Source organism: Amblyomma maculatum, chromosome 4, assembly GCF_055883805.1.
Source record: "Amblyomma maculatum isolate TAMU_Amacu chromosome 4, ASM5588380v1, whole genome shotgun sequence".
In the NCBI taxonomy this organism is placed as follows: Eukaryota; Metazoa; Arthropoda; class Arachnida; order Ixodida; family Ixodidae; genus Amblyomma; species Amblyomma maculatum.
In genome coordinates, this window is record NC_139347.1 from 102551691 (window position 1) to 102579019 (window position 27329).

Below are 27329 nucleotides of genomic sequence, written 5' to 3' on the forward strand. Positions count from 1 at the left end.
CTCATGAGGTTTTCCTCCCGAGAGAGGAAATTAACAGAATTTAACATTATATTACCAGGGGGCGCTCGGAGCGAAAGACGTTGAAGTGAATCGGCTCCGCATTCGCAGGATACACTATAAAACTCGGGCCGTGGAATTTCACCTGTACCAGCTCAGTTAAGCTAGCCCCAGTTACCAACATCGTGACAATATGAAACCGAAAGATCAAGTGTTATCTATGACTGAGGTATCTCTGTTCGAGGTTGGCTTGCTTGGGGTAAAAGTGAAATGTGTATTGGTCATTGTGCTGTCAAAAGTAAATAGAAGACAATATTAAGGAAACAGAAAATTTGACCTCCTTCATTTTAAGAATATTTACAAATTTATACGAAGGCAACTGTCAATGTGCAGATTACAAGATGCACGGAGGTTTCGAAGAAATAAAATGTTGTCGACAAACTTCCGTTTCATTTACTGTTGACAGCAACTGTACCGTGCCGAGGCGGCTGCTTTTGAACGTCAGGTCATCGCCGCCGCTGTGGCTCAGCGGTGAGGGCTCTCGACTGCCGAACCCAAGGACGCGGGATCAAATCCTGGCTGCGGAGGCCTGTTCTCGGTAGAGGCGAAAAGCACGCTCGTTTGTTGTGCGACGCCAATGCACGTTAAAATGCCCCAAATTTTCCGAGTCCTCTACCACGACGTTCCCGATAGCCTGAGTCACTTTGGGACGTTGCACTCTAAAAAAACAAACGAAAAGAAACCATTAGAGCGTGGTTCTAGGCCAATTAGTGGGACATCGTAAAGAACAAAATAACAGAAACGGCAGGAAGGGTCTTGTTGTTCCTACGGTTTTGTTCCTTATGAAAACGAAACCAAACTCCTCTAGTCGGTGATGAGTGAGGCCTATACGTTCTCGCTAAACGCTGTGCACTGATTTACACACTGAACGGCTTCTGTGGCTTGACGCCTTGTTTTGCGTTTTCAGAAGCGCTGGCCGGTTCGCAGGCGTAGGGACACGGTCGCACGCTGGACGAGTAGCGGGACACGGGGACCTCAAGCTTTCGCCGACAGCGGCGACCTTCCAGATGACGGCGAGGTATCCGACAACGGTGACGATGAGGCGGCGCTAAACGCGTCGGCGCGCAGTGCTGTTTCGTCCACATCCAGGCGCGTGTGCAACCTGAAGCTGTCCATTGACCACTTGCTGTACGGTCACATGCACGAAGAGGATTCGAACGCGCTTCGCACACGCGCGCGCATCACGGCCTTCATCTCGACCCACGTCATCCGCGCTAGTGCCGTCTACCGACGCACCACCTTCGGAAACATCCAGGATATCACGTTCATTGTGCAGAAAATTAGGGTGAGCGCTTGGTGGTTCCTTCTTTGGAGAACGCACTGTGGTGCCAATGGGTTCGCGTCTGTTTAGGTGCGTTCATTGCTTTCGGCATTGGCGCATTTCGAGGTAGGGGGTGGGTGAGCGCACCGTTTTGAGCGAGAAGCTGTCTGTCGAAGACGAAAACTACCGAAAACTATATATGTTTCCGAGGATGAAGTTCAGAAACTTTTCTTGGGCATATCGAACAGCTCTCCTCCCCCCTTTGTTGTTTTGTTGTGGATGGCCGAAAGCCGCCTGCAAGCGTTCTGGCGCAGATTTGAACCTCTCGCCAGATGTCGGCAGAAATGCTGCCAGATTGACTGTCATATGAGGGTATCATGTGAAAACAATTCAAAAGGGGTGCTTTGTCATAAGACAAAGTGTACAGGGTTGTCAACGCTGAAATGAGGAATTGCGATAATTGAAAACAGAGAAATAGACGTAGGGTGCAAGGTTACGTCGCGAGATTATGTGTGTGCTGGATGCTCGCAATCAGACTGGCCACTTCAGAAATGGCTTCACAACAAAAAGCCGCAAGACACGCAAAAACAACTTCGAAATTGAAAATGAAGAGCGCTGAAGATTGAATTCGGCTCCATATTTTTTTTGCTATTACACATAGCAAGTTTAGTTGGACGGTACAGTTGAAAAATCTTAGTTCCATGACTAAAAGAATTCGTGTGATACGTGCGAATCAGCCGGCCGTTTTGCGGAGAGCTGGGAAAAGGCGGCATATTGTGAAGAACGGAGAGGAAAAGTTTAGGATTCTTGTGACGGAGTGCAGCTTTCGTAAAATAAAAAAAAATATAATTCCTGGCACAAACTTTACTAGCCTGCCGTACATATAGCTCCAGCACTCAGGGCGCACTTAAAGTTTCAAACCTCAGGACAGGTTAGAAAATTATATACTCACCAATCAGGATCTCTAAGGCTGGGGCGTCGTAAGTTCACTACATCGCCTTCAATTAACAATGTAATGGTATGACATCAAAACGTTTGGCCAAACCTGTTAATGACGGTGGTTTTTTTACACACTAAGGAAGGACTTGGTCTGTGTGCTATAAAGCTGCAATGCTACGGTTTAAAGCCTAGGGAGATAGCTATATCACCATTGATGGGGAAGCTGGCTCCTTTGTTGCCAGCTCCGTTGCACCCATTATTCCACTGAACGCCAATATATATTTTTTTCGGACGTTGGGGCAGCGCAGAAACGTTTCACGTGTGAAAACAGAAAGGGCAGAGATAGTAAACGCGTTTACTATCTCTTCCCGGTTCTGTGGATCAAAGCTGTTATGGGCCATTCGCGAAGCGCTGCCTTTCCGATACGGTATTTTCTAGTGCTTTCGCTACGAAAGTTAAGGTGCTGTTAATATTAATGCCGTGGTGCAGATCAACGATAGCCAGAGCTGCGCCGAAGGCGTGAAGAAGAACCCGTTCTGCTCAGACGGCATCGACGCCAGCTACTTGCTGCATCTGACTTCCAAGGAGAACAACGACGACTTCTGCTTGGCATATACCTGGACCTTCCGGGACTTTGCTGACGGGATACTAGGCCTCGCCTGGATCGCCAGGCCGCAGCGTAAGGCCGGTTTCGAGTGCATTATAGCTACACGGCTTTCGGGTCACGTGGATGCCAGGGTGGGCCTAGTCACGCAGGGTGACTAAAGTCTACTTGCAAAAAGGACCAGGCACAAATGGCCTGGTACGGAGGAAACACTTGAGCGTGTGGTTAGATAGTTATAGTGCAGAAGCTGTAGTCTGGCTCAAAAGGAACACTTGAGCGCGTGGTTATATATAGTTCGTGCAACCCCTGTTGTGGTCGCCTCACATATGTAGCGTGTTGGTACAGTATCATAAGGCAACTGTATTCTGGTGCAGGAAAACTCCTCCGAACTTTGCGATTAAAGTACACTATAAAAAACTCCAGGTTCTCGAAATTAATCCGGAGCCCTCCGCCATGACGTTTCTCACAGGCTATGTTTAGGTTTGGAATCGTTAAATCCCACATGAAACGGCTTGCTAAGACTCGGGCATTGTGGCAGCGGGGTGTTGCACAGGCTGCAGAGCCATACACCAAGCGTTCCTGCTAAGTGGAGTCGACCTTGTAAATTCGATTGAGGCACGGTGGGCATCACTATCATCGGCGTGGAGGTGTACGAATGTTTTATGATAACGTTTGTTGCAATACTACCAAGAAAAATTTCCTCAAATTGTTATTCTATCCTATAACAAAAGTGCAATTCCTCCATTGAATACTTCACTCTGAAGTATTCCATTGCCCCCGCAGGTGTACTTTCCGCTACACTTGGCCGATTATAGCAGTAGTAGTATGACACTAGGTTGGAAAAAGAGCAGGCAGCAGTTCGGCTATCTTGTCTCCGCAGTGGGTCAGGGCGGCATTTGCGAGAAGAACCGGCCCTCCGTGGACCTGAAACCCGGCACAACCGAGTACAGGCAGTACTACCTGAGCCTCAACACGGGTATCATGACGTTCCTCAACTACAACAGTCCGGTGTCGCTGTCCATCTCCGAGATAACCTTCTGCCACGAGATAGGCCACAACTTCGGCTCGCCCGTAAGTGTGCAAGACATCCGCCCGTCGGCGCATTGCTAACAACCGTGCGAAGGTTGTCTCAAAATTAGGCTTCGCGCGGTGGATCACCTAAAGTAGGACATGAGTGTTGCTCTCGTGTCTCCTTAAGTCCTTTCTTTAGCTCACGCTGTCTGCTCGCCGCGGGTGATCTTGACTCCAGAACAGAAGAACATGGCGTTGAAACAAAGGGGAACCTAAACGAACTTTGGCGAAGCGTCCAAACTTTTCACCCTAGTGTCTACGTGCCGCGATTCCATTAGAGTAGCGCATGCGTCGACGACAGCGAGTACGCAGTCCTTGTGACGTCTGAACGAAGTGAGTGCGCTGCATATGTTACGTTATCCACGCTTCCGCGGTCAACTGGCATCGTGAGCAGCCGTGACGTCATACTTCAAAGCGGCGAGGGAAGCGTTGCGGAAGGCAGTGGTTTTGGATTTTAACTCTGTCACCCGATCGACACTGCGGAGATAGACGTGTTTTTGCCCAGACGACACCTGCAACGAAGTTAGTCTCTAGAAACTGTCACGCCAGCACTGCAAGATATATCATGCTTGTGCTGCTCTCGACTAAGAGACGCATTATTTGATTGTGAACGCTACTTAACATGGTAAAAGTCTAGCACGAATATTCTCTGGCGCCTGACCTGGGGGTGCTTAGTACGTGAGGTACCATGAAGCTGCAGAGCAAAGGAACAAGGGCGACAAGACTGGCCCTCTTTTTCCTCTATCTTGTCGCCTTTGTTCCTTTGCGCTGCATTCGTTCTTGAGGGTGCCGTTGGCGAAACATAGCATAGGAGCATTCTATTCATATCAAAGTGATGTCTAACTTAGTATGCCGCTGCCCAGTGCCCAGCCAGGGCTACTGTAAGGGACTTGGTTGGACATTGGCTACACTGGATGCTGAAGATACCTTACGCACGCGTGGTATAGGCAGCCTGCAATGAAGTTTGCTGTGTCGATCGCCGCGCCGTTACGCATATCCTAGCGAGAAGAGCAAGTACTTTTGAGGCGGTTTCTTAGGGCGTTTTCACACCACCTATAGGAGCTTACAGGAATCAGATTGCACGCAATGTCGAAGCTTTGTACGGTCTGTGTCAGATAACTGGGCTACATTGAGAGCGCCTGGGCAAGGGCGTTATCTGTTACACGCGTATCTATAATGCTGCTGAATATGCTCAGTCGTTTATCGCGAACCAAGCGGCTAACAGCAGCATTTTTGAGGCACGCTGTGGAACAATTGCAGCGCCCCCTATTCAGTGCAGGTTCCATATAGTTCAGTACCCTACGACAGCCTGGAAAGAAAAAACAGGCTTGTCCATGAAACTGATTTTCATCTCCCTTGCAAGCCGTAATGCAGTGCTCGTTGGACAAATGAAAGACTAAGTCTTGTGTCAAACGAAGTAATTCCACAAAATACAAACATTTCGTATGAGAAAGGCGGACTTTGTTGATGCTTGCCGTGAATAAAGTCTACGGGTGGCACAGGGCCTTTTGAGGAGATCCTGAGGAGGTTAGCGATTAAGCCTGCGCTGGTTGATGCATGTAAGAGATCTTTTGAACGTAGACGGTCTTTCGAGTGTTCATTTAGTGGCACAGACAGTGACATTTAAAAAATAAGGTTCACGAGATTTTGACGAATAACTTGCAGACGCGAAAAGTGTGCACGAAACTGTGCCCCAAGTATTAACGGACAACCAATAAACGCTCCTAGTTTAAATGTGGCAGGATCATTGATACTTCTGTGAAAGTGGCCCAATTTTTGTGGGGCAGTGTCATCATAAATGATGAGCCTTGAGTGTTTGAATACGACTCCAAAACAAAAACGCAAAATTCCCAATGCATTCCTCGTCGCCCCTCGCTCCAAGAAGGCCAGAATGAGCGAGCCAAGGGCCATGACGGTGCTCATACATTGCGGTTTTTGACATCAGAAGGCTCGCCCGCTATGAGCTTGCACCATATCGCACAGTAGTCAACGCCAATTTTACGCGGAAATGCTTAAGAGATACAAAGGAAGGAATGGTCGCGTTCGACCTGACATCGCGGATGGTTGGAAACTTCACCGTGTCAACGAGCCTGCCCAAACAGCTTTTCTCGTGATCGGTTTTCTGACCGAATCAAAGGCGTCCGTAGTTCGTAAGCCGCCTCACAGCGGTGACCTGGCTGCCTCAGATAATTTTAATTCTGCGCTTAAAAACTCTCACGAAATGATATTATTTAGGGACAGCTGACAAAGTCAAACAGGCTTGCAGGTTCTGAAGGAAATTCCGGAGAGGGTGATGAGGTCTTCGATGTCTGGAAATCTCATTGGAAGCGATGTATCGACGCAGGAGAAACCTATTTTTAAACCTTTGAATGTGTTGTACCAATGTGATCTATCAAGTGCTTTCAATTTAATCACTTATATTAGTTTTCAGATATGTCCTGTATGCTTGATTTTATTATTTTAACTTATTTCTGAAACGTGTCGTGCCTATTAGTATGACTGTACTGATAAGCATGCCCACTTCCGCTCAATCTTATACCCTTCCCATGATGTCCTTTAGAGGTTACATAAATGAATCAATTAATATAATTAATTCAATTCATCTTGTGATTGACGCATATAATTGCTCGTTTCCCGCTTTGCCTTTAACCCTCAGTTATATTACGGTTAAGCTGGTAGCGGCAATCATAACCTTACTATATGGTGAGTCTTAAGATATAGGATATTATTTAATAAAGTGTCACTGAAAAGCTCTGTCAGTTGAACGCTCGACCCTTAAGTAGAAAGAGGTTTCAGTTAACAGCTAGATGAGAGCGTTACAGTTGTTTCTGCACATCTCTTGAAGTTGTACGATGGATGAATAAAGACTCTTTCTGTGTTTAGGCGGCATGCTCCACGATGCCCGATGTATTTGTTTTCCTTTGTCTTACTCAAGGTTAATCTGATTGATCTGAAGTTAATTCTTATTAGGGGAGAACATAGTTAATTTAAACTTGCCTATACTGGAAGTTTCGTGTGTTTTTGCAGTTTACTTCATAACACTATCTGATACGGATACACAGCCAACAGGTAAATATATCTAATAACGTACGTACTTGCGCAAAGAATACTGCGCAGTGTACTTGTCGTATGTATTTCTTCTTTGTGTCCTGTCTTCTTGGTCAAATAAATACGTACCCTATTAGAAACGAATAAACTCGCCCAATCCAAAGTGTTAATTAAACATAGCGACTAACGCAGCTAACGAAAGACAGAATACTAGACTAACGGTCCCTGATGTGTAGGGGTTTGTAAATAATATTTTATATACCAATTATTTAAGAACAGTGTAAATATGAATTGCATCAACTGCAAATTACATAGTGATGAAACGTAACGGAATACGCATCTGCTGCTTTTAAGAATATTCAGTAATATTTGTGGGACTAATCGTACACATATAATAATTCTGCTGATGTGTCAAGTACTACCGGCGCCGCCGTGGTACAGCGGTATACATTATGGAGATATATACACATATTTCCCGAAAGATGCAACACTGTATACTGATCTCCTCTTCGGGGTATGCAACGGGAAGTCAGTACGGTAACTTGATCTCCTTTGTTTCATACGCATGGAAAATAATATTTACCTCACATCTCTAGATGGGACAAGCGAGAGCTGCATGAGCTCCGAGTTTTGGCACCAGGTCGCAACTTCCACATGCTTGGAGGCTACGTATGAGCATTGTAAACGCCAGCAAATAGTATAGGATAGTGTTTGAACCACTACTGAAGCATCTCGAATATTCGAACTCACCTTCTGGAGCGTTGTGATATGCTGAGGTTCAATCGTATGCTTGACGGCTGCACAGCACGACGCCCCTCCTGGCGTGAGCTGTTTCGGGGCCTGCGCGCCGTGCGGGTCGCGGGGCAACTACATCATGTTTCCCTCGGCCACCAAGGGCGAAGACTTCAACAATGACAAGTTCTCGCCCTGCAGCCTACGCAACATCACCAACGTCCTCAAGCCGATGTTCGAAGGCAGGAGCAACCGCGAGAACTGTTTTCAGGGTGAGCCAGCCCTCGGCATGGCACTTTCACAAACCGCTGAGTTATAGCTTTTATTCTGAGCCAAAAGAATGACGTTGTTTAGTGTATATTTCTATTTTGATGTTACTAATCATTAGCGCGCGGATTTGCAGTAAAAAAAAGCAGGCGGTATAGATCCGCCTTTAAAATACCCTTCCAAATTTTCAGCTGTTTTGAGGGTGCTGAGTTTGAAATCCAGTGATTGGGGCAATGCAAAAGAGAGGGCCGATTTCCACACGGCGAATTGGGTTACTTGCTTAATGTTTTTTTTAATATATTCGTACTTATGCGGTAAATTGTCCATGTGTAATTACATCACGTACGAGAAAGCGCAGCATGCGGACCTCATATCCCTGGCTCTTGCGGAGAAACACTACTATAACTGTAGGCGATTTGATTACTTGATGATGCGCGAATTAATTCGGGATGCCTTTTTTGCTGGTTTTGCAAACTGTTTATTAATAATTAAACTAATAGTCGAGGTTGCATGCGTTCATAAGGTTCGGAGTCCATATTTCTTTTTCGCTTCGGTCGTCTTCCTCCCTAGGGTTACTTGGGCTGAGGCCTCTTCTTCGCTAGGGTGGCTGGACGACTCTTTTTTTTTTTTCTTCTACTGAGCTAGCTCCCTGCGCATCGCGCGGTGGCGGCTCTCTAACATGATGTTGCGCTGATCGTCTCGCACGTTAAGCTGAGCGGCGAGGACACTGCGACTGGGCCCTGTTTTCAGCTCGTTCGGTCAAAACGGCGTCACCGTAACCTGAAAAAAAAAAAAAAAAAGAATGCATCGTTCCAAACGTGTCGGCAAAAATACGTAATTGATTGTATATCAAAATTGTAACGCAACCGTTTTTTTTTTTTTGCGGCTTTAAGTGTAGGTAAGTATAGTAGGTTTCCGCAGGAAAACCTACGGATAGGTTTCCAGAGAAAAGTGAGGCCGATACTGCGCCTTCCTTTTCGCCAAAAAGAAAACCAACTAAAGACGTTTAACACTGGCCAAACTATATGCCAATCTCTCAATCACGAACCGCCTGTCCTGCGCCTTCCTTTTCGCCAAAAAGAAAACCAACTAAAGACGTTTAACACTGGCCAAACTATATGCCAATCTCTCAATCACGAACCGCCTGTCGCGAAACGTGTCGGATAGACACGCTGAAGGTTCATCTTATGGCGGCCTTGGGAGACGCCTAAGTGTCTCCCAAGGTTTTGAAATGTGGGACTGCTCATTTGCGCTTCCTGAAGAACACAGGCTAAAATTCTTGTAAAAATCTTAGGTAGGCTATAAACTAGTTAGGGTGAATAGAGACTATCAAAAAATGATGGACCGCTAGAGTGCCATTCGGTTCTTCAGAAAGGTGGTACAATCAGATAACAATAATTTCGTAAATTGAGTCGCTGTGCAGGAGCTAGTCTGTTATCAGCTCCATTAAGGGCGGAAGAAACGCTTCAGTTATCTTAAGGTCAACAGATCATTCCCTCTTTAGTGAGTTTAGGAAATGTGATGACGCTGCTGGCTTGTCCAGATTCCGGAAGGGAGCGACAAATATTTTCTTTCAATATCGGGATCACATCAAACGCACACGTTTGATCCTTATAGAAGTATAGCGCTGCCACCGTTCAGGTTCACATTCATTCGCCCGTCCTTTACACTGCTCACAGCACACGCGGTGCGTATAGAAGACGCATAAGAATGTATCGCCTCCGTCTCGTCCTCGAACAGTGTTCGGCGGTCCCATCTGCGGCAACGACATCGTGGAAGGGAACGAAGAGTGCGACTGCGGCACCTACATGGCCGACTGCGAAGAGAAGTGCTGCTACCCGCGCCACAACACGGTCGGCGCACCCGGGTGCACGCTCCGCAAGGGCGAGGAGTGCAGGTAGGTGCCTGAGTGCGTGCATTTTTACTCTCAATGCCTTCGTGCATGTTGCTGACACAAGGTGTGGTCGCCATTCTCCTTTCGCAACGCCATATTTGGTCGACTCTCGCGGCATCTACGCGGACGCCTAGCTCCGAAAACCCCCTGAGCGATGGGAGACCTTGTTATCCAGCCCCGCCCTATCAATCCAGCTCGCACTGACGGACAAAGGCCAGGAGCTGCTGGGAACATATGGGTCCCGCAACTAAGGAACCACCCCATCTGGTGCAAGCATGCACCACCGAATTATTTCGGGCACAATAAATGTTGATTCCTCCTCCATGCGGCCCACGGGCCGATTTAAAGTATTTGAATGAAATTCAAAAGGGAAGCGAATATTTTGTTTCCCTCATCTAACAACGTACCCGCTACTTTCCTGGTTACTAGCTTTTTACACTTTGTGGAGCCGCTCTGTAAGTGCATTGCGCCATCAACAATATTGGCTTATGTTTGATGATGGGGTTTAACGTCCCAAAGTGACTCAGGCAGTTATTAGGAAATCTGTTGTGGAGGGAGGTCATTTTGGTCACCTGAGGTTCTTGACCTGCACTGACCGCCGCATTCGGGATCGAACTTGCGTCATTAGAGAGATTTAGCATACCGTGATCCGCGATCCGCCACCGCGACCCTCTACCGCTCGTGGGCAGGGCGCACAAGCTAATTGGTTCCGATGCGGCAGGTCAATGCGCCGACATCAAGTATGTGGCGCCATCTATCGGCGTCCAGGGATCTGGGCATGCGCAGTGGAACGCGCGGTGGCGGATCACGGTAGCGGATCGCGGATCACGGTGTGCTAAATCTCTCTATTGATTTCAGCAGTCGATCGCCCTGACTACCGAGCCACGGCGGTGAGACCACTAACAATTTTTCTTTGTTGTAGTGCCTCCCAGTGCAGTGAAAATCAGCAGAGGTTATTTGTTTTAGCCACGAAATTAATTTAGCTTAGTTGTTGGATTTCAGCGGATTTCGTTGACTTCAGAGCAGACAAAGAACACGGCGGAGAACCAATAGAAACTTTACGTCTTCCCCCTGGTGCGCACAATTGCACCCCCCACGAGATTGGCGCCAGCGCCTCCGTAGTCACGTAATGGGTGAAGCTAGTAGTAGGTGTAGAAAATTGCTGCTTAGACGTGATGAGGTAGGGACCCTAGACTGACTGGCTGACTGAAAAACTTTATTGAGCAGAGATAAAAGAGGGGGATGTATAGGTGGGATTCCTAGTGAGGGACTTCAGCGGCTTCCGCTGCTAACCGCGCGCGTGTCACGAGGGCCCGTTAGGCCTCTAGTCCAGAGCTGGATAGGGCAGCTTCCCACAACTAAATAGTTGGGCGCTCCATTTGGGTCATCAGGTGGATTGTGTGGGCAGGCCCACTCCATGTGCTGTAGGCCTGCCTTCTCCCCGCAATATTTATTGGGGTCGCAGAACCCGGGGTGTATTGTGTTTAAACGGGCTGGTGTGGTATATATGTACCTGTCTGTAGGCGTTGCCATCTAACTTCTTCCGCTATGGAGAGCCCCTTGGCTGGGGGTGGATATTTTCTGCGAGAGAGTCTGCAGTGCTGTGACCTCTCCGCATACGTCGTCAGAGGGCCGAGATAGGGGTGTGTAGGGGCACGGCCGGTCTCGAGGGAGAGAGCGCTTCTCTTCTCTTACGGCCTCTCCAATGGGGTCTGTTTCAACCGCCCGCCGCGCCTCGGTGGGGTCGCCACCGCCCCACTGCTGCTCCTCCGCTACAGACGTTCACGCGCAAGGGAAACGCGCGCTTGCTTTTAGCTTCGCCCGCGTCATTTGCAACTGGCAGGTCCTGACATTTCGCCCCTTATGGTTTATACAAAGTCCGTCATCAACATCGAACATTTATCGTGTACGAGGAATAAAATGCAGTCAACAATCCGCTCACGCACGCGCTCCTTCGTCAGTTCGGCCGTGCACGGTCGAATGAAGCTTCGGGTACACTTCAACATTTTTTACCTCTAAGTTTTGTACAAAAATAAATTTACCAGGCTATGCAATCTGCCTTTGAATGTTTTAAGCAGGTGTAGCGCAACCTGACGTGAGTTCTTGGTGAACTGTTGGGTGGAGATGCTGTCAACCGCTACCGTTTTCGTTTAGATCAGAAGAGGCATCGGCAAAAATTCATGGCGCGTCTCAGATTCAGAGTAAATAACAAAAATTTACTCATATAGTAAAAATTTCACTTGTCTAGTGGACTGGGTTGTTCTAGCTTCGTTCAAAACGTATCAGTCGGTTGAAAGACCGAAGATGTATATGTAGTCTCGCGACTACTTTTAATCAATGAAATGGGCATAAACAGTTAAGCAGAATCGAAAAGAGCAGCAAACAATAAAATTTTCCTTCAAAGTTACACATTGCACTATATATTCATCAATTCATCAAAATGCGAACTGCGTCTAGAAAATTCAGGCTCAAAATCTTCCTGCACGGCTTGTGCACATAAGGAGTTGGCCTTTCGGTCTTCTCTGTCACTTTCCTGGTATAATTAATTGAGAAGAAGAATTCTGAGAAATTTTTCAAATATCAAAGAAACGGACTTAATAACATAGCTGTTGTCAATTCCTTTCTGGCAACTCAGTGTTGAGTTCTGAAATGCTGACTGAATCAGGATCTTAAGTACTTCGAGAACATTTGTGTGTAGTAGGTGCACGGCAGCTTTTTCGAAAAAAAAAAAAAGGTTTGTCCAATAGGGCAACAAGCTCTGGTTTCGGATAATGCAGTCCACTAGAACATTGTCCTCGTAGAAGAGGGTACTACATGGGGCTGCTTCTTTCGCTAGTTTCAAGAAGAATAGCTCAAGCGTCAGACCCGAAGTTGATTAACTAAATGATATATCCAGCGAGGTAAGGTGAACTGGAATATGTGACAGTGGAAAATGGGATGGTAGGAGATGCCATCACTTCCTTCCGTGCCTTGATTTTGCTCTCAGATGAAACGTTCGTCTTGACAATGTAGTCATGTAGTCATGTGCCGCTAGCTGTTAAGGCCCTCGCATCTGGCATATGTCATTCCCTTCCGCACATTAACCTTACTTTCCCGAAGAGAACGTCAATGGGTCGCTATATAAGGCTTGAAATGAGTCTTAAGTGAGGGTGTCCTTCTTTAACGCTTTAGAAGTTTCTTGCATACTTTCGATATAGCAGGTGAACTCATTTGTAAGTCACTGCATCGAGTATCACCTTCACCATTTATTGGCCTTTTTTTACCACTTCGAGCACAAGTGGTGTCATGAATATCAACCATTTTTTGTTTTCATATTAAGCATAATATCATGTAAAAAGTTCATTAAAACAATGTTTATTTGCAAAACTAAAATAATGTTTATAATACCACATATTGCCAAGTATATGAATTCTAATAACACTTAAAACTCAACCCTACAACGTTTACTTTGACTGTTATACTAATACTTTATATCATGCAAGCATTTTGCAATTTACATTACATTTTTATGAAATTATTTTCATCTTCGGTGCTACATGAATGGTTTCGCATCTAGCGCTGAAAGGCGGTTTTGCTGTTGCAGACGAGTTGCTGTCATGTTAGCCTTGAAGAAGCTTCGATGTGATCACTGCTCATTCAGTTTTCTTTTTGTTCCCATTCGTGTACAGGCTTGGGGAAAATTCAGATTAAAATGAACAAAAGTAGCTACCGTGCCGCAATGTATGCCATGTTTGTCGAACGTTTGCTGAACGACAGTGTTTTTTATATCCGTTCACGTGTGGTACGTTGACGACATGCCGCTGCAGCATCTACCTTCCGTGCTCTTTAATTTCGGGGCTGCACTCACCACGAAACTCGCGAGCGACAACACGAAACCAGGCAAAAACCACCCGCCGCCGCTGAAGCAGACGCGGAGCGAACGGTGAGCAGGTCGCGCCCCTTGCGGTGGCGGAGAGCGTAGCTCAAGGAGAAAAGTTCCCATTGTTCCCGCAGCGATTGAGAAGGCCGTAAGAAAGAGCGCGCGCCCTCTCCCTCGAGACCGGCTGTGGTAGGGGATAGAGGCGTCGAGTTCCGGGGGAGGAGAGCTCGGGCAGCGGCATGGGCGCACTCGTTCCCTTCCACGCCTTGATGTCCCGGTGTCCAGACGAGGCATTTGTCTTGTTCGGAGTGTCCATGATTTTGTTAATATTCTGGTAGCCTGAGGACATATTCGTCCTTTGATGTAGTTGCGGTAGGCAGCCATAGAATCTGATTATATAGGCGCAGGTGGTATGCGTGGTGGCTAAAGCAATGGTCACCTCCTCGACCGTTTTTGTATTGTCATCGCAGATTGTGAGGGCATCAACCAGTTGTTGTTGGTGAATCACAACCACTACCATGTACCCCGCTTGTGACTTTGCTGCGTCTACGTAGTAGGACTCAATGACTTTCCCGCATTTTTCCTGGATGTGTTTGGCCCGCGCCCTCCGGCGCCCTTGGTGGAACAGAGGATGCATATTGCGGGCCGGGGGATTGGTAATGAACGAGTTTGACCACCTGGGCGGTATAGCCGGTTTTTGTATGAGACCTTGCGGGCTGGTCCATAAGAACGGTTTCAACGTGCCACTCAGATTATTCGACTAGGCACCCTAGAGACGATAGCGCCATGCTTGCTGCCACCATTACGGAATGCTACAGTGGTAATGAACGCGCCCGCCAACTAACAGATCGAGAGCGAGAACGCTAGGGCACACTAAAGACAGTTCAGTGGCGTCATCTATCAGATTGGCTAGCAACCAGCTCTGATATTACGTTCGCTCTGTCAGCGCACGACAGTGACTTGGTATACAAGTAAAAGAAACAAAATAAAACAATGCAGCATTTGTTAGCTACGAGCCAGGGTACGCGGCAAGTGTGTTACTCTGCTAAGCAGCAAACAAAGTTAGTTCTTGAAATTTGGCTACAGAAAAGGATCCCAGAGGCATATAATTTCTTGAGCTGGTAATATGATCTGATACTTAGCTTTTTACTTATGCAATCAAGAACGCTTTAACAGCGAACTACATCCTGTCGAGGAGGAATTGTGTGTGGCGGTTACCGCTGAATTGAGCTGTATCCGACAGTACTCAGTGTCAAATGTATTGCAGGGAAGTTAGTTGGGCGGTTTGACTTGGTAGACGCTCAGGTCGAGTTGTGGGCGCGTGTGCACCGTTCTACATTTCAGTTATGGCGCTGCCAGGACAATGGAGCGAGATGACAGCGAAGCGTCTAGCGGGAAGACATTGCTGTGCGCGCTAAACCGTCACCACCTAGAATCAAGCTATCGCTAGTGACGATTAACCGCTAAAACCGAAGACTGCTCGACTGTGTACAGAAAGCCAAAATCACGAGAGCGCTTACGAAGGTGACAAATCCGCCTACAAAGAAGAACGCCATGCTAAAACCGCAGAAAAAGCAAATGATTGCTTTTGTATGATGAGAAGAAACCACTTCTCGTCAGTTTCGGGAAATATATTTCTTCACGTAACATCGCGTCGAAAGACATGGAAATCACATGACGAGTGACGTAGTTAAAAGCCAAGATAAAATGAGGAGTTAGCGAGGGGATGCAATTGTCTCGCTTTTCTTAACAAATATTCAACTCCTGGTAACCAATTCCCATCGATCGAAAACTCGGCAGTCATGCAGGCGTTACAGAACCAGGATGTAGAAGGGGCATATGTTAAACTACTAGAAAATATATGTAGCGGCTGGACAGTCACCATATATTAAGGCAAATGAGTAAAATCACAATGAAGAATGGTGTTCGGCAGGGAGAGATCTCTCCTGTACTATTCACCACACGTTCGCAGAAAGCATTCAGAGATCTTGATCGGGGACAGTTGACGGAGGATACCACAATAATCTGTGATTTACTGATGATGCTGACTTGATAAGTAATTTGAAGTCGAGGGTATGACACAAGCTTCTGTAAGGTTGATATGATGCGCGGCGAAAGAAAATGACGCAGACTAAAAGAACATAGATGGAAAGACGTTTCGACCCCACATAGGAGCCTTATTCACAACAGGGAACAGCCTTGGTCATAGTTCTGAACAAAGTTCCAGCGCGGAGCGGGAACGTCTGTAACAAAGTATCACATTAAGGACTTACAATCGGAACGATGGACGTACAAATTAGGATGAACAAAATTAATGCTCAGCAGTTTCGGAAAGCAACAGAACTTTATAATAGCCAACGAAGGTTAAATATAACGAGGGAATATGTCTACTTAGGACAGCTAGTGACTGTAGATGTATAACCACGTGAGCGAAATAACAAAATGAATAAGTTTAAGGTGGAGCGCATGAAAGGTACTCTTAGACCATGATTGGCAGTTTATAGTGTCTCTAATCAGCAAAGTATGTTAATGCTGTATGTCACATTTGGAGCAGGAGTGTTCCCGCAATAGTTAGGTGCAACGGAAATTGAGGACAATGCAGAGGACTGTGTATATGAAAATGACATGTCTAACTTTAAGAATCACGAAAGCAGAGTGGGCCAGGGAACAAACGCTAGTTAATTATACCATAGTCAAAATTAAGAAGAAATGGGCATATGCATGAAATGCAAAATTAGGTTAACCAACGGTGTTAAGGGTAGCGTATACTGTATTCCAGCAGAAGCCAAGCGGTACGACAGAGACTGGTAGCGGAGCGCCAGGTGACCGGAGAAGACTAGAAAGGTTGCTGGGGTAATATGGCCGCAAATATAAGAGATGAAAAGAAACAACGTTTGCCGGTAATAACAGGCGCTGAAAGAGAGCCCTTAAGCTTGATTCCTGCTAGAGCAAAGCAATACAGTAGCGGTTACAGACGACGGAGTCGACCTGGTTCTCCCTTGTTGCGTGAGTGTTGGGGACCATTAGTGAAAAAAAAAAAAAAAAAAAAAAAAACGCGCCATAATCATTCACTACCGTGGCGAATCATCAGCAACAGTAAATTCGCATGCGGTATGCACGCGCATTTAGTGTTGCTGATGATTCGCCATAGTAATGAATGATTCTGACCATGTCATGTCATCCATGTCATTCTTCATGTCATACGACAAAGTACAATACGCGTTTTAAATACAATACTGTGAGGAAATTATTTCATTCCTGCTTGTTTTCGATGTAGATCGGTCGGAAGCAAATCGCAAGGATTGACGGCGCCTGTTTAAATTACCAGTCGGGTTGGTGCTTACGGAGCAGCACACTTTCTTCTTCATTCAGAGTGCGAACAAATTGATTGCAACTTATCTTGGTACAACTTTTCATTTGTCGTGCTCATTTCTGATTGTCATCCACAGATGACATGCTGGGGACAGGAAGAATACAAATAAAGTAACAAGCGCATTTACCAAGTATAGTGAGGTTGTTTGATAGCTTATTTTTCGTACGCAGAATTTCTTGTAGATTGAAGTGGAGCAGAGGGGCACAAGGTCGTTTCAAAAGAACGTAGTCAAAACTGAATTCGTGCATTTTTGAGGAATGCAGAAATAGTTACGCAAGTAGGAATCTCAGATCGATGGTCTCCTTAATTGGGACTCTCTCAAATCGGCGGAACGCAGTAGCTACCAAAATACCGCTGTGTATTCTCTAAGTGACACTTGTAGAACAGAGTGAACATTGTTGCAGTTAGCTTTGGCGTGTAGAGCACATAACTCAATTCGAATATCGGTGAACTGGTATGTGCTGCAGTTGAGCGTGGTGACGCGCCTCAGTAAACTGAACAATTTTCAGCATGCTACCGAGGTAACAGTTGCATTAATCGGAACGTATAGGTTTAGACGGCTTTAAGCACTGCCGAAACGTCTCTGAAACTTTGTGTTCAAATTCAGTGGGAACAAGTCCCTTTCAAGGTTCCAGTTTTCATTCATTATATTTTTATACGTGTGTTGCAGTCCGTCAGCTGGCCCTTGCTGCACCAGCAACTGTAAGCTTCTCGAATCCAGCGTATTGTGCCGAGCGGAAACCATGTGCCGGAACGTATCACACTGCGAGTATCCTTTCATGCGCTGTCCAAAAGCCGTGGGCATTGTACGGACCACTAGCCTGATAGGTGAAGCTAGATGATGTTTTTTTTTGTTTCTTTGTGCATATATTATACCTTGACTAAGATCCACTATCGCCATCAAAATCAAATTGATATTATTCGGCTATACAGTGCCCTGTATATGCTGATAACCTTTCCCGAAGTGATGTATTTCGCTTACTAATTCATTCTCGCCGTTTTCGCACTTGAACTGTGCAGTTTCTTTTGCAAAATAAAAACAAAATTAGTGGGTATCGTAGATGTCTTTTAAGAGGATAATGGCGAAAGCCTGCCCTTCTTCTATCATTTGCCTCTCACCGTTTGCCTCTTTTCGACGTTCGCTGTAGTGCTACATATAATTACAATTTGTGTACAGAAATGGGAAGGCGCAGTATCTGTCAACTTTTTCCAGCAAGTGTGCGTTTGGACGGCACACCATCATCGCTTCTATCGCGTGGCGTTCCTTGGCGTGCGTTCAAGTGTGGGATGCAGATGGCAGGAACGCTAGACGTGAACACATCTCGCGGAATATGACAGATCTCGCGCACAACTCTCGCTCACGAGATTTCGTTCCGTGAGACCATAAAGGCTTTCGCCTCAATAACTTCGTTGTTCCATAATCATTCTATCACGTGAATAGAGGGGCTTTCCAATGAAAATGCTGCCAATTTCTTAGCCTCAACGGTGAGGAGAACTGCATGCTTAAATAAAGGGCCTCCGTAGGATTGAGGATGTACTTGATGGTACAGCTTTCAGGGTTTTCAGGCGGAAATGGTTGAAAAGTAGTAGCAAGTAAAGTGAAGGAGGTGGCGGAGATTGGAATTTGAACAGCGCATTTGCTATAGCAGCAACTTCAACCACCTGAGGCATTGCCAGACGCGGTGCTGACGGACCGTAAAGACGTTTCGTGTTGCACGAGCGTGGTTTCCTATCTCAAAGGGGCGCATGATCACATTTGGCCACCACGTGGCCACCATCATTTTGCGAAGGTAACACATACACTTACAGTCGTGTTTATGCAGTCGTTTCCCTTAGGGGTACGAGAAGCGAGCGTTTTAGAGCGCAAGTGCTGCCATTCTCCAAGGTAATTCATCGGCGCCAGCTATACTCTATCTCTGTAGCTCCTTGCAGCCCTACCGAAGCTACAATGAGTACAGAGGTGACATTATGACGCTGTGAAATGTAGTGCCAGTATAACATGGCCTTGAAGCATAGGTTATAACATGCTTTAAAGCGCACAATTTCGAAACACGGTTTCAAATCGAGCCTTAACGTAAGCTCGCTATGCATAGATTTCGCGAATTTAGAGTTCGCGACCCTTGCGCACGCTGAAAACACGTTTTGAACGTGTCGGCGCGCTTCGAAGCTGGATGTCGGGCGTCGCAGTCAACTCGTCGTTGGGACTGGATTTTGGATTATTCATTAATAATTGTGCACTCAGCGTTCTTTTGACTTCATCTCACCTACAGCAAAATTTATGAGCGCTAACTTACCTTTATTTTTTACTTGGAGTGTGATGATCTTGCCTCTTACAGGCCTAAAGAAGAAAGCCGGTTCGGTGGTAAAATTGTTGCAGTTCGGAAAACCAGATGACACTAATAGGCTGATGTTGGTCTATAAGTTGCCACCGTGCTACACTGCTCTAGAATATTCTAGAGTACTATACCGCGGCTTTGTTATCGTACGATCAGTACGATGAACTAAAAGCGCGGATGTGACAAAGAGCATAACGTAACTCAGAAGGCTATAAATCTTGCGAATGATTTTTTCAAAGCATGGTACGTAGGTAGAATCTATTTGTACTAATCTGCAACCAAATAGCCATACACCGCGAGCAGACGATGTGCAGGCGATGCGGCGCGGAGGCGCACGCTCGAACAATCCTGATGAGTCCATCGCAAAGCGAATGGAGCTTACGCTCATTAACTATGTTAAGCCAGGTGGAACCTCGCCATTTTTTTTTTCTCCTTTGCTCGTCGCTTGCGAGAGGGTGTGCTCCTTGACTGCGTCGTGTGAAGCGGCATCAACGCCACCTGCCCTCCGGGTCCTGCGAAGCCGGACCTGACGCCATGTAACGAGGGAACACAGGTGTGCATGCAGGGAGAGTGCTCGAGCTCCATCTGCGTCAAGTACGGCCTCAAGGAGTGTACGCTCACGGGCTCCCGGCTCTCGGCGGACGACCTGTGCCTCATCGCCTGCCAGGGGACCGGTAAGCGCAGGGTGGATGCGAAGTACTTTTATGCGTTGCCATTTATGTGCTTTACGCGCACTCGTACCGAGAACGACCTCAACCGAGATAATGACAAGTGTTGCTCTCATTAGGCTTCATGTTGATCCTATCGATCTTATTAATCACTTGACAATTTTGGTGACAAGTGAGCACCACTGCGCACCTCGATGGGCAAGGGCGAAAAATGTAGTGAAATATCACTTGAAAATTATTATTTCATTACTTTACCGCTAGGCTACAGAGTACATTACAGAGGAGAACAGAAAAAAAAATTGTCGGAAGCTCCCGCGAAGCCTTGTTCGAGTCGATTCAAAGGCATTTTTGTTGAACGAACCTCAGCATACTGCATTGTACCTTACAGTCGACTTTTCCCTGAGCAATAACGTACTGCTTCTTGAACAAAATGCTTAGCTTGAACAGTTTTCGAGTACAACAGTGCAACGGCACTAGGCTAGAGTACAAGAAGGGACCGACCAACGAGTGCCCATCAGTTATTGTCGTTATCTTGAACAGAATTGCGGATATTCTGTGCCCGAAACATCGGACACTGCAATTATTGCCATGTCCTACACCTGCATGCTTTCACGCGCAATACTTCGGGGTTTAGTATCCGCTTTATTTTTGTTATGCTTATAGGCAGCTGCATTGTGGCGAACCGACAAGGACTCGTTGCTTTCTTTCTGTATCAGGATGCAGCCAAGTAAAAATCTGCAAAGCGCAATGATAAAATCAGCGGGGGTGATTAATCAGTATGCAGCAACTGAATCGTTTTGTCACCTGACAGTGTGCTCTACCAAACTGTGAAGATAAGCACAGGCGAACTGTCCCAGTTTAAGAGGTTGCCAATGATGAACTTAAATATTCTAGGTCAGTGGGAAATGATTCCTTGTTGTCTAGATTGCCGAACACGCAACATGTGCGTGGTGTTTTCAGCATTGTGAAACAAATTCCTCTAGGAACTATTCTAGCATTTACTTCGGTTCTTCGGAATGTGCAATTGTTTGTTCTGGCTCTAGAAACTTTAACTTAAGCAAGCAATTTCAAATTCACGGAAGATTTTTATTTCACTGCATTAATTCAGAACGAAACTCAACAGAATTATTTGCATAATATTATACTTCACCTGAAAACAATGGGGGCTTATGTGCCCCATGTGCAGACTACAACCGAAAAAATTTTTTATGCCTTGTCACTTTTTTTCAACCTGCCATTTCATTAAAAAAATATATTTTTTGTGCTAAAGGCGCTTCCTATAAAGTGATGGTATTGTAAGGCAACGCGAAGGTCGGACTTGGGGGATCAGGCTTTATTGCAGACCTGAAGCCTTGGTCGCGCACTGCAGCCAAACACACTCCGCGATGACGATGGGTATCTACAAGAAGGAGCAGGATGAAGCTGAAGCAGCACGTTCAGCCGTGTGGAAGATGAAGCGCCACACAGTGCTCACACTATTTCGCCCGCGCAGTTGAATAAGTCCGCAGGATTGCGCCGAATAAAAGGTTTCATACGTGAAACGTGGACAACTTCCGTGCCACGGTGACGACAGTCCGGAGGAGGGTAAACAGGGGAGACGCGATAGCTGACCGGGGAGGTTTTTGCAAGAACTGTGTAAGGACCAATGTAACGGTGCTGTAACTTGTCACAAAGGCCAGGAGTGCGTAATGGGGTCCAAAGTAACACCCCGTCGCCGGGACGGAACGAAACTTGGCGATGGGTTGCATCATAGTGGAACTTGCGGTCTTCCTGGCTAGCTTCCGTGTTGACGCGAGCAAGCCGGCGAGATTTGGCCACTCGGGAAAGGAACTGGTCAGGAAGAGAGGATGAGGAACTGGCATGTGTAGAAAGGAAAGAGGCGTCAAGAAGGGTAGCGGGAGAACGGCCGTAAACGAAGAAAAACGGGGTGTAACTTGTGGTCCGCTGTACAGCCGTATTGTAGGCGAACGTAACAAAAGGAAGTATTACGTCCCAGTTTCGGTGGTCTTGGTCGACGTATATAGGCTACATGTCAGAAAGCGTGCGGTGGAACCGCTCAGTCAACCCATTGGTCTGCGGGTGATAGCTGGAGGTCAATTTGTGATGTGTGGTTGAGGCCTCAATAACTTTGGCTACAATCGTCGACAGAAATGCCCGACCACGATCGCTGAGAAGCACTTGAGGGGCCCCATGGCACAGTACGAGCGATTCCAAAAAGAAGGTCGCGACCTCATGTGCAGAGCCATTAGGCAGGGCAGCGGTCTCCGCATAGCGTGTTAGGTGGTCGACGGCGGTGACGATCCAGCGATTACCTCGTGCGGACAATGGGAGTGACCCGTATAAATCTATGCCAACAACGACAAAAGGAGTAGCAGGGCAAGGTAGCGGCTGTAGTAGGCCAGCAGGAGGAGAAGTGGGCCGTTTGCGGCGCTGACATGGCAGACAAGAGGCGACGTATTTTGCCACACTTGAGGCGAGGCCTGGCCAGAAGAAACGGGTTTTCACGCGGTGGTAAGTTTTATGAAAGCCTAAGTGACCGGCTGTGGCATCATCGTGGAAAGCCGCCAGGATACGGGTTCGAAGCGATCTCGGTATAATGGGGACCCAACGGGTGCCTTCAGAGCAATAAATATAACGGGAGAGCACGCCGTTGTCAAGTGTGAACTTTTGGAGTTGCCTGCGCATCCTGCGCAGCGGTAGGAGGGTGAGTAGCACCGGTGAGAAGGTTGATTAAGGAAAGACAGTAGGGATCTGCTCGCTGGTGTGAAATAATGGCGTAGCGATCTGGAGCAGCGGCAGGAGTAGCACAGGTGGTGGTTGGAGCTCTGGACGACATTGGGACGTCGAGGGTGCACGCAGGAAGGCGCGAAGAAGCACTAGGTGGTGATTCTGGGAGCGAGCAGCGGGAAAGAGCATCGGTATCTCGATGTTTGCGACCCGATTTGAATATGACATCGAAGTGGTATTCCTGCAAACGCAGAATCCAACGGCTCAGGCGTCCAGTCAAATTTTTGAGGGTTGATAACCAGCACAGAGCGTGGTGATCTGTAACGATCGTGAAATGGCGGCTGTAGAGGTAGGGGCGGAATTTCTGAACTGCCCAAACGACGGCGAGGCACTCTTGCTCAGTGATGGTGTAGTTGCGTTCCGCTGGTGTTAGAGTTCAACTGGCAAACGCAATTACCTTTTCCCGAGAAGTGGTATCACGTTGCAGAAGTACGGCGCCGATACCGAGGCTGCTGGCATCGGTGTGGAGAATGGTGGCAGCAGTGTCGTCGAAGTGAGCGAGAACAGGGTCCGAAGTGAGGGCATTCTTTAGGGTTTGGAAAGCGTTTTCACATTCTTTGGACCAATTGAAAGTAGTACGGTCGGTAAGGAGGCGGTGGAGCGGTGCAGCAATGGTAGCGAAATTGCGAATGAAACGGCGAAAGTACGAAGACAGGCCAAGGAAACTGCGTAGTTCCTTAGTCCGCTGATGGCGTGCAAAGTTCAAAACTGCAGCAAGCTTGTCAGGGTCGGGTCGAATGCTATCGCGGCTGACGAGGTGGCCCAGGATCTTGATTTCTTTCTTGGCGAAATTACACTTTTTTGTGTTCAGCTGGAGACCGGCGGATGCCAGGCACGTTAATACTTGATCAAGGCGGCATAAATGATCAGAAAACGTCGCAGAGAAAATAACTATGTCGTCCAGATAGCACAAGCATGTTTTCCACTTAAGTCCTCTAAGAACAGTGTCAATCATGCGCTCAAACGTAGTGGGGGCATTACAAAGTCCAAAAGGCATGACATTGAATTCGTAAAGCCCATCGGGAGTAGAGAATGCGGTTTTTTCTTTGTCGGCTTCGTGCATCGGTATCTGCCAGTAACCGGAACGCAAATCCAAAGTGGAGAAATATTCGGCGCCCTGAAGACAGTCGAGGGAGTCGTCAATTCGTGGCATAAGGTAAACATCTTTTCGAGGGACTTTGTTAAGTGCGTGGTAATAAACGCAAAAACGCACGGACCCATCCTTTTTTTTTTTGACCAAGACGACCGGAGATGACCAGGGGCTAGCTGAGGGCCGAATAATGTCTCGCCGGAGCATATCATTCACATTATCTTCTATGATTTTACGTTCTGATAAGGAAACACGGTAAGGGCGGCGGCTAACAATAGAAGTACCTTCTGTAATAATGCGGTGCTGTGCAGAAGACGTTCGGCCCAAGGTCGGAGAAGTGACATCAAAGGAGGCTTGGTGTTTTCGAAGTAATTCCTGCAAAGCTTGGCGGTGAGTCGCAGGAAGGTCAGGATTGATGGTGCCAAAGAGAACACAGAGAGAAGCATCGGAAGAAGCTGCTGGTGAGGAAGAGGGGGCGGTAAGGGTGGTGAGGGATACCGGGTGAATGTCCAGGGCACAAGGAAAACATGTCCCTTTAGTCAGCACAATGGGCTCTGGGGAAGTGTTCGAAGCAGCGACAAGCGCTGTGCCATGCTCAAACCGAACAAGACTTGGTGGTAGCGCGATTCCACGGGTCAGATGGTGATCAGAAGGCACGATTAGCCCATCTCCGTTATCAATGTCAGCAGAAGTAAGCGCGACAAGTTGTTCGCATCCAGGGGGCAACACTGAGTTAGTAGCGGCAAGCAGGCGATGACGGGGCTCGGGAAGTTCAGAAGACGGATCGCTCTCGTTCATGTAAATGACCCTGTCGCGACACGAAATGCTGGCTGATGCGGCAGATAGAAAATCCCAGCCTAAAATAATTGGGGGAGCGCACGGTGACATCACGGCAAATTGTACATGGTGGCGGACACCATCAACAAAAACTCGCTCAGTACACTTAGCAAAAGGCTGAATTATTGCACCATCAGCTCCACGGAGTTCAGGTCCATCATAAGGCGTTTTCACTTTTCGCAAGCGGGAGCACAAGTCAGTGTGTATCACAGAAACAGCGGCGCCCGTGTCAACCAAAGCCTCAACAGATAAACCTTCAACCCACACTAAAATAATATTCCAGGGACGTTCCGGAGGATTTTTGGGATGGCCGAAGAGTGCAGTTTTCCCTCCTAAAACTGCAGTGGTCAGTTTTCCGATTGGCGGGGGGTCGTTAGTGAAGCTTGACGGAGAGGCGAGGTTGAGCGGCGAAAAGGCGAAGGAGAACGCCATCTCGAAGGCCTGTAACCAGCAGGCGGAGCGGGGCTCTCTGGCGGGGTGATGAACATCGGGGATAATCAGGGAATGAACGGTGGTTAGAGCCGGAAAAGCGAGGAGGGTAGTCTGCTTCAAATGAGTCGTAGCCGCGGCGTTCATTCAGGAGCCTGCGACGACAGAAGCGGAAAATATGGCCTCGGTACCCGCAGTAATAACAAACAGGGCGGGCTGGGCGCCAGTTGGGGTAGTATGTCGGCGCCGCGGCAGGTGGTGCCAATGCAGCGACATGAGCAGTGGTAGGCGCCGGTGGCGTAGGCGCTCCTACTGCAGGAGGCAAGGACGTGACCTGGGCGTACGTTGGCACCTGACAGATGGTAGGAGCGACCGATGTTGGGGGGGGGAATAGGTCATTGAGGTCAGCTCTTCTTTGATAATGCTACGTAGGCCGGCACTTGAAGGATGTGGCTCAGATGCAGGGCGGCACAAATTACCTTGAGCCGAGAGCTCTTCCCGAATTAATCCGCGAATAAGCGCACGGAGGTCAGCGTCGGTAGTGAAACCAAATGAAGTCGGATCAGGCTGCAGGCGTACTGACTGTAGTTCGTCAAGGCGTTGACAAGTAGATATGATGGCGTCGATTGTCGTAGGGTTCTGCACGGCCAGGGCGTTATAGGCGAGTGGCCCAATACCTTTAAGGACGTGCCGAACCCGCTCGGCCTCAGGCATGGTGTCATTTATGCGCCGACAAAGTGCAAGGACATCTTCTATATAAGAGGTATAGGTCTCACTAGACCGCTGAAGTCGGGCTTCTAGCTTCTTCTTGGCGGACTCCGTGCGAACAGTAGGAGCGCAGAAAATCTGGCGTAACTTTTGTTTAAAGGTAGCCCAGTCCGGAATCGTCGATTCATGATTTAGGAACCACGTTTTGGCCACATCCGTCAAATAAAAGGACACATTAATTAGTTTAAGAGAATCGTCCGACCGGTTGAAAGCACTGACCCGGTCGTAGCTGTCGAGCCAGTCATCAGCGTCGTCGCCGCGGAGACCGGCGAACCTTTGCGGGTTGCGCTGGCGGCTACTGACACTTCAAGTGGCAAGGGGAGCTGGAGTCGAGTTGGTAGAAGCCGGAATAGCGGAGTGGCCCTCTTGAGTCATGACGATGGTGGTCGGGATCAAACGGCGGCCAGAACGAAGCTCCAGGTGGATGCAGGTGACGAAGCAGCGGGGAAATCAAGGCGCACCTCCACCACGTGTAAGGCAATGCGAAGGTCGGACTTGGGGGATCAGGCTTTATTGCAGACCTGAAGCCTTGGTCGCGCACTGCAGCCAAACACACTCCGCGATGACGATGGGTATCTACAAGAGGGAGCAAGATGAAGAAGCAGCAGCACGTTCAGCCGTGTGGAAGATGAAGCGCCACACAGTGCTCACAGTATTTATATCTCGACGCAATCATTGTTTCCGCAAGAAGACACTATGCAAACAAAGCCTATTCCATTCACGTTTGCGGATGGCTGATGTCGATGGTATGAAAGTGCAAGGACATGCCCTCATGTTTCCATAGCATTCAATATCATTGTAGGTTCACTCAATTTTTTTTTCTGATTGCGAAACAGCCTTCGCATGGGGCACGAGCGCCATATGGTCTAGGAGTCAGAAACACTACGAAATGTTTCCTGAAGAAACAAAATATTTGATTGGCCGCCAACAAAGAACAAAACAACGTTCTTGCGGTGATAGCAACAAGTGGGCTCGGTGGTCATTAAGATTGCTACATTTGGCCACGCTCAATTTAAAGCTGGCAAAGAACCATACAGGTGAAACCGCCAAAGGCACCTAGAACAATCTGGAGCAATGTGGAAACAGTCGAGCATGACTTCGATCATTCGAGATAAATCTGCGCGCTTCTTGCGTCACATGAAATTCATGAAGCCGCTTTCAGATGATCATGAGCGTCAACACATTACCGTTTCATGGGGATTCCCGGGCAGCAAAGCAGGCGGTGTTCTATATTTACGCATTTACCGAGATGATTTCTGGCCTTGCAAGAGAGGGTGCCATTATATTCACAATGATCAGCCAAAGCTGC

The 27329-nt window shown here is 47.5% G+C and overlaps 1 protein-coding gene across 1 annotated transcript in view; it reads left to right on the plus strand.

Annotated features, from left to right (window-relative positions):
- LOC146191880 (disintegrin and metalloproteinase domain-containing protein 10-like) overlaps positions 1-27329 on the plus strand; it is a 46535-nt gene that overhangs the window by 15408 nt on the left and 3798 nt on the right. The window contains exons 5-12 of the mRNA XM_084600387.1: positions 965-1342; positions 2747-2936; positions 3742-3932; positions 7786-7984; positions 9720-9876; positions 17776-17874; positions 19925-20115; positions 27237-27244. Of these exons, the coding sequence (XP_084456513.1) occupies positions 965-1342; positions 2747-2936; positions 3742-3932; positions 7786-7984; positions 9720-9876; positions 17776-17874; positions 19925-20115; positions 27237-27244 (1413 nt within the window). The remainder of the gene's footprint in view (positions 1-964; positions 1343-2746; positions 2937-3741; positions 3933-7785; positions 7985-9719; positions 9877-17775; positions 17875-19924; positions 20116-27236; positions 27245-27329) is intronic.